Source organism: Eurosta solidaginis, chromosome 5 (assembly GCF_040869045.1).
Source record: "Eurosta solidaginis isolate ZX-2024a chromosome 5, ASM4086904v1, whole genome shotgun sequence".
In the NCBI taxonomy this organism is placed as follows: domain Eukaryota; kingdom Metazoa; phylum Arthropoda; class Insecta; order Diptera; family Tephritidae; genus Eurosta; species Eurosta solidaginis.
Genome location: NC_090323.1, coordinates 250,174,366 through 250,193,911, shown reverse-complemented (window position 1 = coordinate 250,193,911; position 19,546 = coordinate 250,174,366). Strand labels below are relative to the sequence as shown.

Genomic DNA, 19,546 nt, shown 5'->3' with positions numbered 1-19,546 from the left:
TTCATGTCTCTAGCTCATCGGGAAGTTACTCGAAAATCTATCGAAAGATTCCCCTCGTTTTTCGAAGATTTGTAGTTATCTCCCTTTGCGCGCCATCTAGCGGAATTTTGTTTTCTGTAAACTATATTGTCACCGGGTCTCGAACTGTGTGCTAAGTTACAAGTCTCTAGCTAGCTGGGAAGTTAGTTAAAAATGGATTGCAAGATTCCCAAATTAAAATTAATTTTCCTAGTATCTCGATCCATGCGCGACTAGCGGAATTTTTTGTTTGATAAAATATTGCACTTTCACCTGTCACCGGGTTCTGACCTACGGCTCAAGTTTCATGTCTCTTGGTCATCAGGAAGTTACTCGAAAATCGATCGAAAGATTCCCCGCGTTTTTCACGGATTTGTAGTTATCTCCCTTAGCGCCTCACCTAGCGGAATTTTTGTTTTCTGTAAACTGTATTGTCACCGGGTCTCGAGCTATGTGTTAAGTTACAAGTCTCTAGCTAGCTGGGAAGTTAGTTAAAAATGGATTGCAAGATTCCCAAATTAAAATTAATTTTCCTAATATCTCGATCCATGCGCCACTAGCGGAATTTTTTTTTGATAAAATATTGCACTGTCACCGGGTTCTGACCTACGGCTCAAGTTTCATGTCTCTAGCTCATCGGGAAGTTACTCGAAATTCGATCGAAAGATTCCCCTCGTTTTTCAAAGATTTGTAGTTATCTCCCTTTGCGCGCCATCTAGCGGAATTTTGTTTTCTGTAAACTGTATTGTCACCGGGTCTCGAACTATGTGCTAAGCTACAAGTCTCTTAAGTAACCGGGAAGATAGTTAAAAATGGATTGAAAGATTCCCAAATTAAAATTAAATTTCTTAATATCTCGATGCATGCGCCACCTAGCGATTTTTTTTTTGATAAAATATTGCATTGTCACCGGGTTCTGACTCACAGCCCTAGACTCAAGTCTCTAGCTCACCGGGAAGTTACTTAAAAAGCGATCGCAAGATTCCCTGCGTTTTTTCAGGGATTTTCAGGGATTTCCGTTTATCTCGATTCGACTGACACCTGGAGGCATTTTGTTTCCCACGAATTGTAGTGTCATCGACGCGCAAAATATGTGCTAAGTTTCAAGTCTCTGGATCACCGAGAAGTTAGTTAAAAGTCGATCGCAAAATTTCCATTTTAAAATTAATTTTCTGTATATCTCGATCCGTGCGCCACCTAGCGGATTTTTTTTTTTCAATTGAATTGTAATGTCTTCCAGATCTGAACTATGTTCTAAGTATCAAGTGTCTAGCTCAACGGGAAGTCACCGAAAAAGGCTTTTCCGTGTATCAAAAATACGTATGGAATTGAGGAGACAAACATGAAAGGGACTTAATATAGAGGTAAAAAAAATAGCTAAAAATTGTAGACTAATAAGAGTAAAAAGACAGAGGGTTAAAACAAAAAAAAAAAAATTCAAAAACTTCAATGAGAACTAAAAATAATGAAAATAAAATTAAAAGTAGTTAAAATAAAATTAGGAAACTAAAAAAAGATGTTACAAATATTTAAACAATACAAATCTTTTTAAGAATTAATGAGCTTAATACCGATAAATGATAATCGGTATTCAATTATTATTTTTTTGGTTTTATTGGGAAAAACTGAAAAGAATGAAACATTTACTGGCATATTGCGATGATACCATTTCGAAAGCCGCCACGTCATCATCATCAGGCAATTTCGTAATGTTTTTTGTGTATTTCAACAGATTTCACCGGGAATCGAACCGCGGTCAAACTGCTGAAATCACAATCGCCTAACCATTGGGCTATTGTGTTGTATTTGCTTTCTTGGCTTATTTCAGTTTTATCCCATTTTCACGCTCTCACTCAATTTGAGACATTCTGTCTCTACATACAATTTGCACTAGGCGTGCTTTTAGATATTGGTATGGTACCACTCCTCTTCAATGCAGAAGATTGTTTGTGTACTATATTTAAACTCGTGTTCAGTGTTTTTATATAGTTATATGTTTGTATGTTTAATGGTGTGTTCAATTTTACTTAAGATTTTTAAGAATTAATGAACTTAACACCCATAAATGATAACTGTTATTCAATAGTGCCAGAAAATGTTTCCTTCTTTTCGGTTTTTCCTAATAAAACCAAGAAAATAATAATTGAATAACAGTTATCATTTATCGGTGTTAAGCTGATTAATTCTTAAAAATCTTAAGTAAAATCGAACACACCATTAAATATACAAACTTAATACAAAGTTGTAGTATGGAAAAAAAATGATCCGTTGGAAACAAAAATATTCAAAAAAATGCAAAATATGTAAGTAAAAATAAAAACAAACACAAAACCGAGAACAGAAACCGGAAAATAACAATAGAGCTAACAATAAAAACTAAAAAAAAAAAAAAAACAAAAGATAGCACGCCAAAAAAGTAAAAAAAAAAAACAATTATAAAAACGAAATAACGAAAGCAACAATAAATCAAAATAAGAAAAAAGGGGGGAAAAAAATATTAAAAAATTAAAAAAAGAGTTTCAAAATTTTATAAAACAAAATTGTAATTTGGGGAAAAATTATCTTTTAAAAACATTATTGATAATATTTAAAAGGGTTTCGACAAATATCTTATTAAAAATAAAAACAAACAAGAAACAAAAATACATACATAAGCAACAAAAATAATTAACAGAAACAAAAAATATAAATAAAATGTAAAATGTAATAAAAATAAAAACAAAAATATAACGAAATTTTAATTAACAAAAAATTTTATAATAAAAACAAAACAAATTTTATTCTGAATCATAAGCAATAATAAACTAAGATCAAAATGAGAAAAAAAAGTAAAAAAAATTAATTAAAATATGTGACCCGGTCTATGAAAAGGTGGCTTATGACTAAAAAAAAGAAGAGCACAAATGTCCTGAAGAAATGCATTGTTTATTTTTAACAGCTGTTTCTTGCAATTTCTTTTTTGAGTCATAAGCCACCTTTTCATAGACTGGGTCACATATTCATATGTGTAATAGATTTTGTAGATGCTTAGCTTTATAGATAGTTAAAATAAAAAAAAAATCAATGACACTCACTGTTATGGGCGAGCAAGCAAATAAATATGTGTAGCCACCCGTGCCATCTAGCGCCGGTTCGCGTTTCGTCAGATACGTCACAGAATTCTTCGGACAACGACAATGCACAATTTGTACTGTGGCATTCAGCTCAGCTGATGTCGTCAGGGTCCACGTATAATCGCGAAAATGTCTGCAAGAATACAATAACAAAAAACAGTTAAATAAATATTGCGCCATAACCTCACAATATCTCTTAAGTAGTATACTTACTTGCAAACTGGTAATTTATGCACCGGTTGACACATCTTATAATGACGCGTCTTATCAGCAATCGTATGACCATCCTCCACACCTAAACCGCTCGGACAGCCACCAATAAATGTAATCGCTTCTTTGGCACGGTGTCCATTATGACCCGAATGACGCATATGCGCTGTACTCGGCTCCACGGTGTAGTAATTGCGACGCGATGGCGTATGTGGGAATTCATTATCGTTAAATTCATTCAGATCATCATCTTCCTGTGAATTGGGTAGCGCATCATTGTCTTCGGTATGCACAGATGATGATAATGACGTATATTCGCTTGATTGCAAATGTAAATCGTCTTCATACACAGAACCTAAACGTTGCATTAGTTTTTTCAAATGCATTTGTTCGAATTTTTTGTCACTAAAATCTGCAGCTAAAAGACGTTTATGTTGCAGCAATCTTTCGCGCTCGTAATAGCTGCGAAATTTATCATGCGTGCTTGCGTGTGTTGCTGCCAGCTCACCACCGCCATTGCTATGATGGGAGTGATGATGATGCAGGACTATGTGTGGTTGACGATTTAATTCTGGACAACGGCATTGACGTTCGATCCATGGTGTTTCGTATAAGTCGATTTTGGAACAGACGGCATTCGGCGCGCATATAGGTAGATCGTCTTCAGAGTCCTACAAAGAAAAAGAGAATGAGAGAAAAGATGAGTGAGTCGTTTCATAGTATTCTATAGAGTTTTTTTAGGTTTTCTCATAGTCTTGTTTAACAGCTGTTTACCTCAAGTCCAAGTGACTACTTATAATTATTTTAAAAAATTAATTCTTTTCCTTCTGCAGCAAATGTAGCCCATCTAAACCACTTTCAATCATAGCTTACATAACTAATGCATTCGCTTCTGTCATCTCGTATAATTAAAACTGGGAAAGTTCCCAATTTGGCTATCTTAAACGGTTACTTATTTAAAGCGAAGGGTGAAATCATTAAATATGCCAAAGAAATATTAATTACTTATGAATAATAACTAAATTCCCACGTAAAAGTTTAAATATATAAGCGACCGGAAAATGTAAGTCATTTCCATTTCATACGCCGCGCGAATTTTTTTTTACCAAATATTGCTTGTACTATGTGATACCGATGCTTTTTACATGTTTAAAAGCCGCACTCTAAGACTAGTTGTTTATATTTGCTGGCGCTTTCGTCATTAGTTGATGATTTAGGATTTCGATTAATCATCATTTCAATTACTCAACACATTTTTACTTAATTATTAATTAATCAATAACTATCTTAAGTCAAGCATCCGTATTTTTTGATACATATGCGTTGAATTGTTAATGCATTTAATTGTGATTAATTATGCGTTTAATTAGTAATTTAATCAATGTCAGTTTTTGACTAATCGAGCTCTGAGTTTAGTGGAACTTGAAATACAGTATCTAAAACTAAGTGTGTATATTTATTGGCCCTATCGCAATAAGTCGATTATTTAAGACTTTGATTCTTGCTTATAGTTTTGATTATTTATGCAATAAATATTTACCACAATTGATTCCTATGTTTGATTAATTGGTTTTAGGTCAGGCTTAGGATCCAGCATTTAAAATTGTCTGTGTGTATATTTAATTATATTAAATAATTATTTAAAATGTTGGTTATTTATACTTTCAAATACACATTTAATTGATTAAACATGTTGTTGTTGCAGCAGTGATACAATTAAGGTGTTCGGATGTTTCAAAGAGTATTAGAATTATTTTTTATTCGATTGGTTTATTAGTTATTTTAAGTGAAATTATTAATCATTAGGATGTTGCAAGAACTGATTACAAATTTTGATAAGTATAGTTTATGATTAATCTAGAACTGACAAAAGTCAAGCTTAACATAAGGTTTTAATTCAGTTTCATTCTAATTTTCAATTACTAAAACACTGAGTCTAATCGAGGTGATTTTTGTTTGGCTATTTAGGATTTCGACTAATAAAAGTTTCAATTACTTCACTAAACATTTATTGTTTTAACAAGGTTTAGTCAAGCAAACTTTTTAGTAATTTATCAATCAGAAGTTGTTGCAAAAAGTGTTCTAGTCTAGACCCGAGTTAAGTCAATCTTGAAATAAGGTTAATTCAACTGCCTTCTTGCATTCAGTTACTGAAAAACTGAGTTTAATCGGACTGGTTATAACTAATAACTAATTATAGAGAATTGTGATTAATCATAGTTTCAATTACTCAAGTAATCATTTCATTCGTTTTGATTGTTGAATTAATAAGTTTAACACTTAACCTCTTTAATAAAATAAAAAAGTGTAAGGTATTTTTATCAGATTTGTTTATTAGATATTTTAAGTGAAATTACTATCATTGAGCGTTGCAAAAGCTGATTTCAAATATTGATTATGATAATTCTTAATTAGTTGAGAACTGAGTTAGTTCAATCTTGACACAGGGTTTTCATTTTGTTTTCATCTTGCTTCTAATTACTTAAAAGCTCAGCTTAATTGAGTGAATTACACATTAATAATCTAAAATTAATAATTAATGATTTTTTTTTAATAATTAAATAAATTTTTAATAATTAAAGAAAGTTGTGATTTTTGTATTAGATCTCTTTTTTACATCTTTTAAATTGAATAATTAATTGCCAGAATTATGCAAAAATATTGCTTCTTGCGTGAAATACTTTTACAAGTCTTTAACATCGATTAAAACCGATAATAATCCATACAAATTTAAAATCGTTGCAAATCGATCAAAGTCGGTAGTAATCGAAAGAAAATAGAATATGAGTTATACAAATCTCAAAAATTGGCTATGTATTGTATATAGTTTATTCAATTTTAATGAATTTGTATCGGTTTCAAACGACCTAACTCATTTAATTTACGAAATAGCTTTGATGAGTTCATAGATATTTGACGAAAATTATTGAAATCAGCGATTTATACAGAAAGTATGGATGGATTCAAAAAACATTAAAGTTTAAAAGAAAACGGTAGTAAAAATCAAAAAAGTTGCCTAAAACAAAAAAATCGATGTCAACCGGTAATAATCTATACAAATCGATAGTCATTATAAGCATTTGAAAATCGATAGAAACCGATAAAATGGATAAAAAACTTATGTAAATCCATATAATATAATATATATAAATTTCAGAATTTTAAAAAATTCTATTATAAAAAAAATCGATAATAATGCACATAACTCGATAATCGGTGTAAACATTTGGAAATCGAAAGTTATCGAAAAAATTCAGTGAACGCAAAAAAACGGGAAAATCTAAAAAACGGTGGCAATCGAAAATCAACATAAAAAAATAGATAAAATTAGTAACATTTAATGGCTGAAAACATAATAAAAATTCACACAACTAAACCGAAAAAAATTATAAAAATCTGAGAAAGCCAATAAAATTGGAAAAAATGGCAGAATGAGTGGGTAGTTATCGATACGAACATTAAAATAGAAAGAATTTCGAAAACTTAATTAAAAATAAACAGCTATAAATTTCTAATAAAAAACGAAAATAATCATTGATACAAATCGATAAAAGTGTTAGTAATTGAAAAAGGAGCATATAATATAATCTGAAAATTTATAAAAACCGTCAAATGTTTAAAAATAGAAAATTATCGAAAAATGAAATAAATAAATAAATATCGATAAAAATCGGTATAGATTTGGAATACCAACAAAAAATCAAAATAAAAGACACTTATAATGTAACGAGGTTAATGAAGACATCACCATCGTTGTTTGAGACTTGATGCATGGATTTTCTATCAATGTAAAATGTTACGCTAAATTAAAGAAACAAATCTATATTTTCGAAGAGTTAATAGTTTTACGAAAACCCTTATTTTTATTTTACTAAACTTCATTTTTTTATCCTTTCGTTGTACGCTTTAAATTTAATTGAGTTCTTTTTTTTTTTTGCAACGGTCATATGCTTATATGACTTCAAAAAAATCTGTCGTAGATCACTAATTCATGGAACGCTAAATAGTATTACCTTCATTCCCGTTAAAAATGAATTTACGTAGAAAGAATGAAACAACCCCAAAGATCTTACTTCATTCATACATTACCAATAATACATTTTAAGAGATGAAGCAGGTGTTATTCAACTTGTATACCACCGTGGTGTGATGGTAGCGTGCTCCGCCTATCACACCGTATGCCCTGGGTTCAACTCCCGGGCAAAGCAACATCAAAATTTTAGAAATAAGATTTTTCAATTAGAAGAAAAATTTTTCTAAGCGAGGTCGCCCCTCGGCAGTGTCTGGCAAGCGCTCCGATTGTATTTCTGCCATGAAAAGCTCTCAGTGAAAACTCATCTGCCTTGCAGATGCCGTTCGGAGTCGGCATAAAACATGTAGGTCCCGCCCGGCCAATTTGTAGGGAAAAATCAAGAGGAGCACGACGCAAATTGGAAGAGAAGCTCGGCCTTAGATCTCTTCGGAGGTTATCGCGCCTTACATTTTTTTATTTTTTTTTATACCAAATTATTCAAAGAGATGCCATACAAAAATGCTTAGCGTTCTTTTGTTTCTGTGTGTGTGTGTGTGTGCGCATGACATCTGCAAAGTGCGCCAGGCATGCGCAGTAAATCATTTCGATTTCAATGTAGCTCATTGCGCCTACACTGCGCCGCATTAAAATTGTACGGTTTTTTTCTTTTTGATTTGTTGTGTTTTGTTGTGTGTTCAGAGAAACACATGCGCCAGTTGGTCGAAGAGCGTGGGAAACTTGAGCGCATCGTTTTTGAATGAAAAATTCTATTTCTTTGGTTTTAATGATTTTTGAATATTTTTTTCTGATTTTGTTTACATTTTGTGTATTTTATGCACGTTTTTGTTATTTGTATCATCTGTCCGGCGTCAATTAGTGATTACCATCGCATGCATTGACAAATATCGATTGTTTGTTCGGCTTTAACTACACCTACACTGCCATTAACATATTTTATTTATTTATGTTAACTCGTACATCGAAATCACATTTGTTATTTTACTATCTTTTTAGTATTGTTTTTTTGTTTTTTTTGTTTTTTTTTGCTTTTTATAATTTATTTGTTTTCCATATTTATGTTTTTCATTTTACAGTTTGTTACCTGGTACACAGCTGTTCTGACAGTTCCTGTTGTGTTATTCATCAATTTATTCTCTTATTTACTGCCACTCTCCCCTCTGGCAATATTTTTATAATGTACGTAGATACCGTAGTGAGCACGAAATTAGCAGTGGAAGTTTTTTTCAAATGTGTGAACTAAATTCCTTTTTTTTTATTTTCGATAATTTAGAAAAAAGTTCATAAATTTTGTAACTTAAACTATGAAAACCAAACTAAAAATCCTTTTGGGAAAAATTCAAAAATTGGAGAAATATTTACGAAATTTTCGAACTTTGTGCTTCGAAATTATCATTTGTTTTTATTTATTTAATTTTTTTTCGATAGTTTAAGGAAACATTTCCTTGAATTTTGAAGCTGAAAAAATGCAAACCATCTCATAAACGTGTTCTAAAAAATTCGATAGTTCGAAAAAATTTACGATAATTTCGAACTTTGATTTGGATTTTTCTAAACTTATTTGTGTAAGCAGTTTTGTAGCTAAATCAGTTTTAGTCTAACAAAGTACAAGTTATGGGTGAATTCCTATTGAGTTTTGAGAATTCTTCCAAAATGTGTTTCAGATTTTCTTAAATATAAAGAATAGAGCTATGCGTCGTTCGTATGAAAAAAAGTATAAAAAAAAACCCTTGAAAAAAGTTGTCAAAAATCAATAAGAAAATTTAGAGACCTATAGCTTGGACTTTGTTAGACTAAAATTGATTCGACTATAAATCTGCTTACTCAAAAAAGTTTAAGAAAAAAAACTCTAAATAAAAAAAATCGAAGTTTTTGCAAATCTTTCTCAAATTTTCGAATTTTTTCGAAACGCTTTTTGAGATTGGTTTGCATAGTTCCAATTACATGATTTATGGAAGTTTTTTCTTAAGTTAACGAAAATAAAAAAAGAAGAATTCAATTGACGAAATGTGAGTAAAGTTGCGCCTCCAATTTTCTTGTTCGCGACTGTATGCGCTTCACTGGCAATATGTTTTATTTTGTTATAGTTTCCTTTTCGTTTTTTGTGGAAACCGATGTATCCATATATGTATGATATATATGCTGCTTTTAGATATGTTTGTATATCTGTTGTAGCTTAGCAATTGTTATTGATATCTTTTTCAAAGAAATTGTTTGACTGTAACAGGTGTTTTTACACAAATCATGACATTTGTAGTCGTTCAATAAGAAATCGAATGCATACAATTTAAATTTATATGAATTTAAAAGTTATGTTTAAGTTGTAGACAATCTGAAAGTATTGGATCTTTTTAAACATTGGTACTAGTGGAGATAAGCATCAATTGCTTAAAAGGCTCTTTACAATGAGAGGATAGGAATTTATTAAATGAACTATGAAATAATATCTTGCTTTGATAGAACTTTTCGGCTGAGACGGAAAAGCTGAACTTTCCATTTCGCTCCTACGCGTTTTGACGCTTTCACGTCTTCTTCAGGGAGTCTGATTAAATTGTATTTATGTTTGTTGTTAATGATTGCGGTTTTTAAAATTAAGCTATCAGACTCCCTAAAGAGGACCTATTCCACAGTATCTTGAGTCGTATTAAACCGATAATGTTGAGTTGTTGAAGCCCCTTTATACGCCAGAGTAAAGACTACGCCATCAGTCCGATCTAAATCTAAATAATACCGTTGAGTAGTGTTTTAAGAATGCCAAGGCACTCAACCTGCAGAAACTAGGGTTTGCTGAAAACAGCCTTTAGGGACCGTATAGACTAGACTGGGTCGATTTATGAACCGATACAGCGCCATCGATTTTTCGATAGGATTTGGGTTCAAGAAAAAAAATCCACTGCCCAAAAAAATAATTTTCGAGCCTGCGAAATTTTTGTTTTTTTGTTTTTTTTTTTCGTTTTTGATTTTTAAGGTTTTTTGCATGCCCTACTAAAAAAATTTTCATATGTATACCCTGTCCGACCCAAAAATATCCGCTAAAAACGTTGTCGATAATATTTTTTTGAAAAAAAAATTTATAAAAAAAAAAAAAATCGGAACTTTTTTTCTGAGCTCAAATCCTATCGAAAAATCTATTGCTGCGCGATATCGGTTAACTTTCGTCCATACAAATCGACCCAAGTTAGTGTAACCCTTTCTAATAATTTTTTTTAATCACATGCAAATCAAGTTTTCAAAAGCATGATCTCTTCCGTTGTTTACATAAGGCTTCATATAAACATTGTACTAATTTTAGAAACTCTGACTCGCCCTCTCTACTTAAGAAATATTTACTGATTGCCTTAATTAATTTACAACAATAATTTGGGCAGGTACTTTAGAATCGCATCTTTTCAACCGCCCAAACAACGCTGCGCCAGTTATGATGTGATAAAACACACAGCTGCCCGAAATCACGTCTATTCTGACAGCATTAATAATCAATTAGAAACAGTTCAGCTCCGATAGTAATCGCGTACATTCCGGCAACATATAGAATGATAACCAAAACGATTATATTATTAAATATTGAGAATTTTCAACTGCGAGAAAGGGATGATGTCTTGCAAGATAGTCGTGTCAAAGCTATCAGCACACTTCTAAAACAAAAAGTCGAAATTTGCGTGAACTATGTAAAAAAATAAAAAATAACAGTATGATCTAATGTTTCTCGTAATCACGCCCATCCTTACTACATAATCAACAACAATTAACATATCGTTTATACATCAACTATATGTGATGCAGCCTACATTTGATTACTAAGCTACACAATGGTGTTCAGAATCTCGTCCTTTCCGACACTATCATCAGTAAGATAACACATCGCTGATTTCTGCAGCCAATCAACCTAGCTTTTAATTAAGATCTGTTTCTGTTTTGTCAAGATAATACGACATATCCCAAAATTGAAAGCTCACACAGCAATTAAACCGACTTGAGGATTCATTATTTGTGTCAAAGATTGTCTGTGATATTCCAACGCCTTTTGTCTTCCAAATACAAAAAAGAACAAATTACGAAATGGTAATTACGCAAACGTGAGAACCAGCAATCACTACTCAACCACACACAAAATCGAAGAGCAATTTAACCTAACCCAATCTTAATAACTTCCGCAATGAACTTCCGTTACAACTACGGTATTTATGTCCATTTGAGCTCACATATTCCTTTCACGTGTATGTACTAATGTGTACGTCTTCACCGGAAGGTCTGTGCATACTTACAATATTGTTATTAACCAAAATTCTGGTTAAAAAGCTAAGTGCTATTTGGTTAGATGGCAAGCAAAATGTCGAATCTTTGAATGGCTTTGGCTAAGAATTCGAGTAAAAGATCAATGTTTTCCTGGAAGATAAGCATCTTAAACTCATATACATATGTGCACGTGTATTTCTTACATCGAATTGTATGTGCAACAAGTGTGCTAGTCGTGTGAGTGACTCTTAGATGGCGAGAGGGAAGTGCGTACGTATACGGAAAATGTTGCTAAAGAAAGTTGCTAGAAGAGGAAGTAGTCTTTGTCAAGAATGTAAAAAACACAAATACTTTTATTCATGTAGTACGTCGCCGGCTAGACGATATACATGTTCGTAGGCAGTTATTAGGTAAACAGCCGTCAGTCGCCAATCAGGCAATATCGACAAATTAAATAATATAATTGTATATTAAAAATTCACGTATTGTGTTTTACTAAGAATATACAAATATTTGGCCTAGAGCTCGTTTATATTTAAAAAGTTATAATCCAAAGGCCGTAAACAACAAAAATGATTTCATTTTATATGAATTAATTTTTTTCGTTCTTTTATTTCACTTTTTTTTATATTTTTGTTTTATTTTATTTAACGATAATGAAATATTACGTGGTTTTAAGCTATACTGTCCCTTGTAATTTCGTGCTATGTTATGTTTTATAAGTTATTGTTTTTAAGTCATCATTGCCGTTTTGTTCTTCATTGCGTTTATTTGATTTAGCTTAGTTTTTGAAGTTGTGCTGTGCTGTGCTTCGCTACGTTATATTTTTTAATGCTTTGTTGTGTTGCCTCATTACGTTTGTGCTGATTATTTTGTTTATTATTCAAATCATTGTTTTTGTGCCGGATCCAAATCCAAAAAAGTTTATTTATTATGTAATTTTCACTTTCAATTAATCATTATAAACGCTCCTTTTTACGCAATTTCCAATTTACTTAACATTTCAATTACTATATATTTGTGTACTCACATTCTATGTGTATTACATACGTATATCAAAAACAACAAAAATTGCGTTAATGATTAATGAATACATCGTAAATAAATAAAAAACAGTTTTTTTTAGCAATCTAAGCAGCTATCCAGCGGCCATCTCTTCCAGGCACAAGCAGCAGGCTTATATGTATATGCATGTAAACACGTTCATACAAATATTTTTGTACACATCGAATAAATTGAAATACAAAGTTTTTAGGCCATTTATTATACGGATTTGGAGTCGTATGCCGTCAATACTGAACTTTGAACGTAGCCAGTCTTCATTCATTGATTTTTCTTTTGCTTCGATGTCTGTCTGTTTACCTGTACGTCGTCTACTGTCTATCTGTCAGTTGAGTCTAAGTTTGTTGCTGTTTAGTTGTTGTTCGTGGCTCCATCTTTGGTTGTTTGACCGCATGTTTCTGTTTGACCATTTAGTAGGCATTCATGTACACTTTATATTATTTATTGTGTTGTTTTTCAGTTTCCATTAGTGTTGTTGATTGCATTGTTGTATTTATAGTTTTTTTGTAGTTGTTTAAAGCGAATTCACATTCCCAACATTGTGGTGGAATACATTCACTAAGTTACGTATAGTATTTATCTCATCTCCTACCCAGCTGGAATCATCTGCACTGTCTCTACTCATTCATACAAATTTGGCTTCATATACGAATGCCAACTCACACACTTTCGCATTTCACATATAAACACTCACGTAATTAAAAAAACTACACGCAGTATTTCATTCATAAAAATAATCGTTCATTCATTCATAAAGTCAAGCATTGTAAACATATTTCTTTATTTTGCTCTCTTTCACTCCTACACTCTCTGCCTATCTTCTTGTCTCTCACTTTGCATGCCAGTCAGTCATATTTGTATGGCGCGATCATCGAATATCCACAACCATTTACGTTTACATTTGATTCCGCTCTTCTCCTCTCGCATTCCTGCACGCCACCCTGTTTAACATAACATTCACTGATGCTTGACAGCTTTTTCTTTCAATTTATGTTGTTGTTTTGAATTGTTTGTGTTGTTGTTTTACTCATTTTTTGCTTCAACGCTTTTCCGTTTGCTGTTGTATTTTGTTATTATTGCTTTTGTCGTTTGTAAACCGAGGAAATTTACGGAATTTTTAGTATTTTTTAATTTTTTTGTTCTTCTAAGCACCGGAACTAAAGCTTAGTGACTTTTAAAGACCAGCACTTCTTCCGAATTCTTCTCTTTTTCATTTATTTTTTTGTTGGTTTTTCTTGATTTGATCAGATTGTTATTTTACTGTAACGGAACTGGCTATTTAGGGCTTAAAGTATCTATAGGGCATTCAAAAACGGAGAATGTGACATACACCAAGAAACAGAGAACAGATTTGCAGGAAGATAAACGAATAGGGAGGACTAAAATGAGACGGATGGTTAGTACAACATCACTGAAACGGGTCCATACCTTCTAATAGATCTAAGCTTAATCGGCGAGTTTGTCGAGAGACCCCCATCTTTAAACCTTTATTATAAGATATCCATTTACTGCATATTTGTGCAAGTCCTATTCTTCGCCATTAAAAAAATATGATAGGGAGGAAAATCGGCATGGAGGTGAAACTGATAAAAATGTAGCCTAGCCTGTTTACTGAATAGGCAAATGGTAGCTGAGGCTGGGATGCATTCAAAACATCTGCAGATCAATCAGTGGTACCTACTTCCTGAGTTTTACACTATCTTCCAGGCGGAGGTCTGTGCCATACAGAGGCCAGCCAGACTGCTCTAGGATAGTATTCGTACATCTTACAGGCTAATCGATCGTGATAAAACTGAATAATGTACCGAGCTGTCGATCCTCATTGGCGTCCATAGGGCACCCAAATGACCCACTTGTTTTTTTTAGATCCACGGGGCAAGATATTAAAGGAAATGACTTCCCTGCTAAGATCAGGAAAGATAGACACGAAGAGCAAAGCTTCGTACGACCACCACTGAATTATCTCGTAAATGAAATCACTACATATAAGTGCAACCAAACTGCTGTGGAACATTCGGCATGAATATGAGACCTAAAGGTGCTTGGTGTTTGAAAAGAAAAAGCTGGTGATATTTTTCGATAACAAATCGATATTTTTCCGATAAAAAACTTTTTTTCGATAAGAAATAAAATTTTGTTCTTTAACAAATCTATGCGTTTCTGATTACAAATCCATATTTTTTCGATAGCAAATAAAAATTTGTTTTATAACCAATTATTGTTTTATGTTATGTTTATGTTATGTTTCCGAAAACAAATCGATATTTTTACGATAGCAAATCAAAATTTGTTCTAAAACAAATCTGTATGTTCTCTGCAACATATCGATATTTTTTCGATAGCAAATCAATATTTTTTCGATAATCAATCGATAACTTTTTGATATTTAGCTGAATATAAAGTAAATAAAATAAATACCTTCGATAACCGTTTTTAATCAATGACAAATAACACGTCGGTCACAAACCAACAGCATGCTTATAACGACCAGATAACAGTCCGATAACTTTTCGCTAGTCGCTAACATAATCCCGGAATGGCTCCAGAATGATCCAAAGATAATTCCATAACGATCCCTACACAACTCTGAAATGATCCCGAAATAGTCGCGCAAAATATAACGAATTGTTTCTTAACATCCTCCCAAAATAATCTCGACTGAATTCCTAAAGGAGTTCCGAATAGATTCAAAGCAATCCCGAAATGATCAAAAAGTACTCGCAGACCCTTATTATAACATCATTTTAAGTTTACATTGTGTCTAACAGCAAACGAAAAATTTAGTTGCTATATAACTGTTTTAAAGTAAACTTAGGCGATAAATCACACTAAACGACCTCAGTGATAGTGAAAACACATTTGAAAATAAAACTCAATCACTGTGAAAAACCGAAAAATTTCAAAAATAAACATATCTCACTGAAAAAGCCCTTTTTTGTTATCCACGATAAGTTGAATTATTTTTCCGGTGAACCGTTAACCGTTAAATGCAATCTCTGCTTAAAATATATGGTAAAGAGGCCAGACAAATCGAAACCATAGAACTGTGATTTTTTTTTTAAATAGTGTTAAAAACACTACCTTTTTTTTAAAGAAATCAATATCTCGATTTCTTCTTTCGATTCTTTTGGACTTCAAAAAAAGTAAAATTTATTATTTCCTCTCTAAAAACTTTAACAAACAAAAATTCACTTCCGGTACGGCACATTCCATTCTAATTTCCAAATGCCTTATTTCCTCATCAATTAGCATTTCTTTTCTTGCTGCAACAACAATAGACAGATGCAACAAATAAACAAATAAAATAACAATAAAATGTTTATACACGCAAGTATATATGTAAATAAGCATCTTCAGCATTAGCAGAAAAGCAGAAATTGTTAATGATTTGTTTAAAAAAAAAAAGCAAAGCGGAGTTGTGAAAAACAATACGAAGTGAAAAGTAGGTGTGCACACAAATACAAAAAAAGAAAAATAAGCGCTTTTACTATATACTTACTTACAAACTTACGTAGGGGCTTTCGACTGTGAAAAAAAGGGCAATAAGAAAAACAATAACAAAATAGAAAAGAAGGCGTCATAGAAGGCGCGTGATGGGTCATTAAAAGAATGTGTATCCAAAAGCACGCGTAGATGTAAATATAAGCCCATACATACATACATACAAACAAATTGCTATGAATATTTGTTGATCTGTATAAAGAGCCAAGGTACATGACCAAGTAAATATTTAACTTCATATCTGCATGCATACATACATATGTACATACGGATGTAAACCTACGAGTGAAAAAATTTTGGCAGAAATTATTTGAAATTTTCCAAGTCATTTTCTACTTTTATATTTTTATTAAATTTTCATAGTTAAAAAAAGTTTCAATGAATTTTATAAAACAAAATGTGTAAACCAATTTCAAAAATTTTTTCGAAAAAATTTGAGTTTTTAAAAATTTGTAGGTTGAAGTAAAAGATAAAATCACAAAATGTTTTTTTGAAGTCGCTTTCAATTATTATTTATAAACATTTTGGGTTTGTTACTATTTTTGTGGAAAAAAAGTTTCAAAAAAATATTCTTCAAAAAAGAAAAATTTTTTTAACTTTGTGTCAAAGAAATTTTGCAAAATCTAAAATTTTTTCCAAAATATAAAAAATTATAATTTTTCTTGAAATTAAATTTATAATTTCCAAAAATTTATTTTTCTTTCCAATTAAAATTTTTTTCCGATATCTTTATGTTTTTTTATTTATAAAAATTTTGAGTGTTTTACTCATTTTATCTGAAAATAAATTTCCAATTTCAAAAAAATTTATAAAAATGTTTACACTTTCTATGGAAGAAAATTTCCATTTTTTGTTTCTTATTAAAATATAAACAATTTAACACTTTTCATAAAATAAAATTTAAAACTTTCGAAAATTTAATCTTTTTTCCAATAAAATTTTTTTTCGAGGTCTTTTTTTATATATTTTTTAATTATTTTATTCATTTTACGGGGAAAATAAAATAAAATTTTTCCAGGTTTTTTTTATATATATTTTAATTATTTTATTCTTTTTATGGGGAAAAATTTCCCAATTTCAAACAAATTTCGTTTCCATATAAAAATAAAAAACTATACACTTTGAATGGAATAAACTAAAAATTTCCAAATATGTATTCTTCTCTCCAATTTAAATTTTTCTGCGAGATTTTTTTAGACTTTTTTTATTTTGATCATTTTACTTTTTTATGGGGCAAAAATACCAATTTCATAAATTAAAAGATATTACATTTTTACACTTTGTAAGGAATAAAAATTTTTGGACAATAAATATTTACATTTTTACACGTTGATGGGAAAAAAATTTCCAACGTGAAACATGTTTTCTCCTTATAAGAAACAAAATTGTTCACACTTAATCTATATTTTTCTTTTATATAAAAATAAAAAAAATTTAAACTTTGTACAGAATTTCCAAAAAAAATTTGTTTCATAAAAAAATTTAAATTTTTTCATATAAAAAATATAATATTTCAAATTAAAAAATAAAACCAAAATAAAATTTTTCCTACCATACAAAAATTAAAAATAGTTTCCATTTGTATAGAAGAAAGTTTCAAGTTTCCAAAAATTTTTTTTTAAATCTTTTCTAGTTTCCAAGGATTTGTCTACCATAAACCAAGTAAAAGACTTCACACTTTCTATGGAAGACAATTTCCAATTTGAAAAATTTTTAATCAAAACGACTTAAAGGTTATTAATTTTCAAAGTCAAATATCAAGTTTGGCATATTTTAAATATGTACTGTAGCTTAAAACAAAACACAAAACTGGGTATTCGAAAAGTTTCCTAAAATTCGAAATAAATATTTCGACACTTTCATGAAGACTTTTCAAAACTTCCTTAATCTCCGAAAACGTTTCTGGAATTGGTTTACTAAAGATTTGTTGATTTTTTTTTTTTTGATTTGTAAAAATAAAAAATATGAAATATCTGATAAAATTTTTATATAATTTTTGTTGTAATTTTCTTACTCGCAGATGTATACATTTCCATATGTTTTGACGGTTTACATTATATGGAAACAATTTATCGGTAAATATATAATAAGTATGTATGGATTTATCGTACGCATCAACCTAACTGCATAAATATATCTACAAATATACCAAAAGAGCAACAATTGCGGCAGCACCAACAGACCCGAAAGATCATCAGCATCACCATCCAAATCTTTCTCCATATCATTGCCACATGGTGTAGGTATCAAACAAACAAACAAAACTTGAATGAATGGGCAAATGAATGAATGAATGAAAGAAATAATAAAGGATCTTTAGTGTTGATATATGCATATGTGTGTGTATGTTTGTATATGTGTTTGCTTGCATTAATACAAACTTCACACCACGCACATTCCAAACTAAATACCAAAGAGCTTGAAATGATTTAGCATATTAAGAGTAAAAACATAAACAAATTAATTCTTTTATATAAAACTTTCTAGTGGGAGCATAAAAAAACATGCCACCAAAGATTCCGGTTAAAATATAAGTACCTGGGCGGCCGAGCTTTGCTCGGCAACGTTTCGTTGTGCTGAGAAATCTTTCTAATAGTAATCTGTGAGGAATTGCAATTATTCATTTAAAAGAAAATTATTTAAAATTAAGTCGAATCATGTCTAAGATTTTTTACGAAGATTTTTAACTTTAATGTTCTCCTTTAAAGCTTTAATAGAATATGAGTAAGTAGATTACTATTTCGTCTAACTACCTCAACCCTAAATGGCAACCCTACTCAAAAATGTCCCTATTGTAATGCGGAGTGAAAGACCTTTCGTTTGATACCCATATCGGCTCATCTCATGCAATTTTTTTTAATTTCGAATGGGTGGAAACCCTAAATTGCAACCCTACTCAAAAATTTCCCTATTGTAATGCGGACTGAAATACTTTTCGTTTGATACCTATATTGGCATATCTCATGCGAATTTTTTTAATTTCGAATAGGTGGCAACCCTAAATGGCAACCCTGCTCAAAAATGTCGCTATTGCAATGCGAAGTGAAATACCTTTCGTTTGATACCCATATCGGCATATCTCATGCAACTTTTTTTTTAATTTCCAATAGGTCGCAACCCTAAATGGCAACCCTAACCAAAAATGCCCCTATTGTAATGCGGAGTGAAATACCTTTCGATTGATACCCATATCGGCATATCTGATGCAATTTTTTTTTAAATTTCGTATAGGTGGCAACCTTGTGAAACATTCTGAGTGGCAACAACTGGGTAGAAAGTCTTAGAAGGTGATACATTATCTCTGTGCCAATTTTCATTTAAATCGGTTGAGCCGTTCCCGAGATCGTTCGGCTATACAAACAAACAAGAATTGCTC

The 19,546-nt window shown here is 31.1% G+C and overlaps 2 protein-coding genes across 6 annotated transcripts in view; one reads left to right on the top strand and one right to left on the bottom strand.

The window, feature by feature from the left end:
• LOC137253163 (elongation factor-like GTPase 1) overlaps window positions 1-19,546 on the top strand; it is a 467,431-nt gene that overhangs the window by 275,463 nt on the left and 172,422 nt on the right. The window lies entirely within an intron of this gene.
• The window catches only part of aos (protein argos), a 67,407-nt gene that overhangs the window by 6,164 nt on the left and 41,697 nt on the right, over window positions 1-19,546 (bottom strand). For all 5 annotated transcript variants that reach the window (XM_067789651.1, XM_067789652.1, XM_067789650.1 and 2 more), the window contains 2 exons: window positions 3,345-4,012; window positions 3,093-3,264 (listed from right to left, as the gene is read on the bottom strand). In XM_067789651.1, the coding sequence (XP_067645752.1) occupies window positions 3,093-3,264; window positions 3,345-4,012 (840 nt within the window). The remainder of the gene's footprint in view (window positions 1-3,092; window positions 3,265-3,344; window positions 4,013-19,546) is intronic.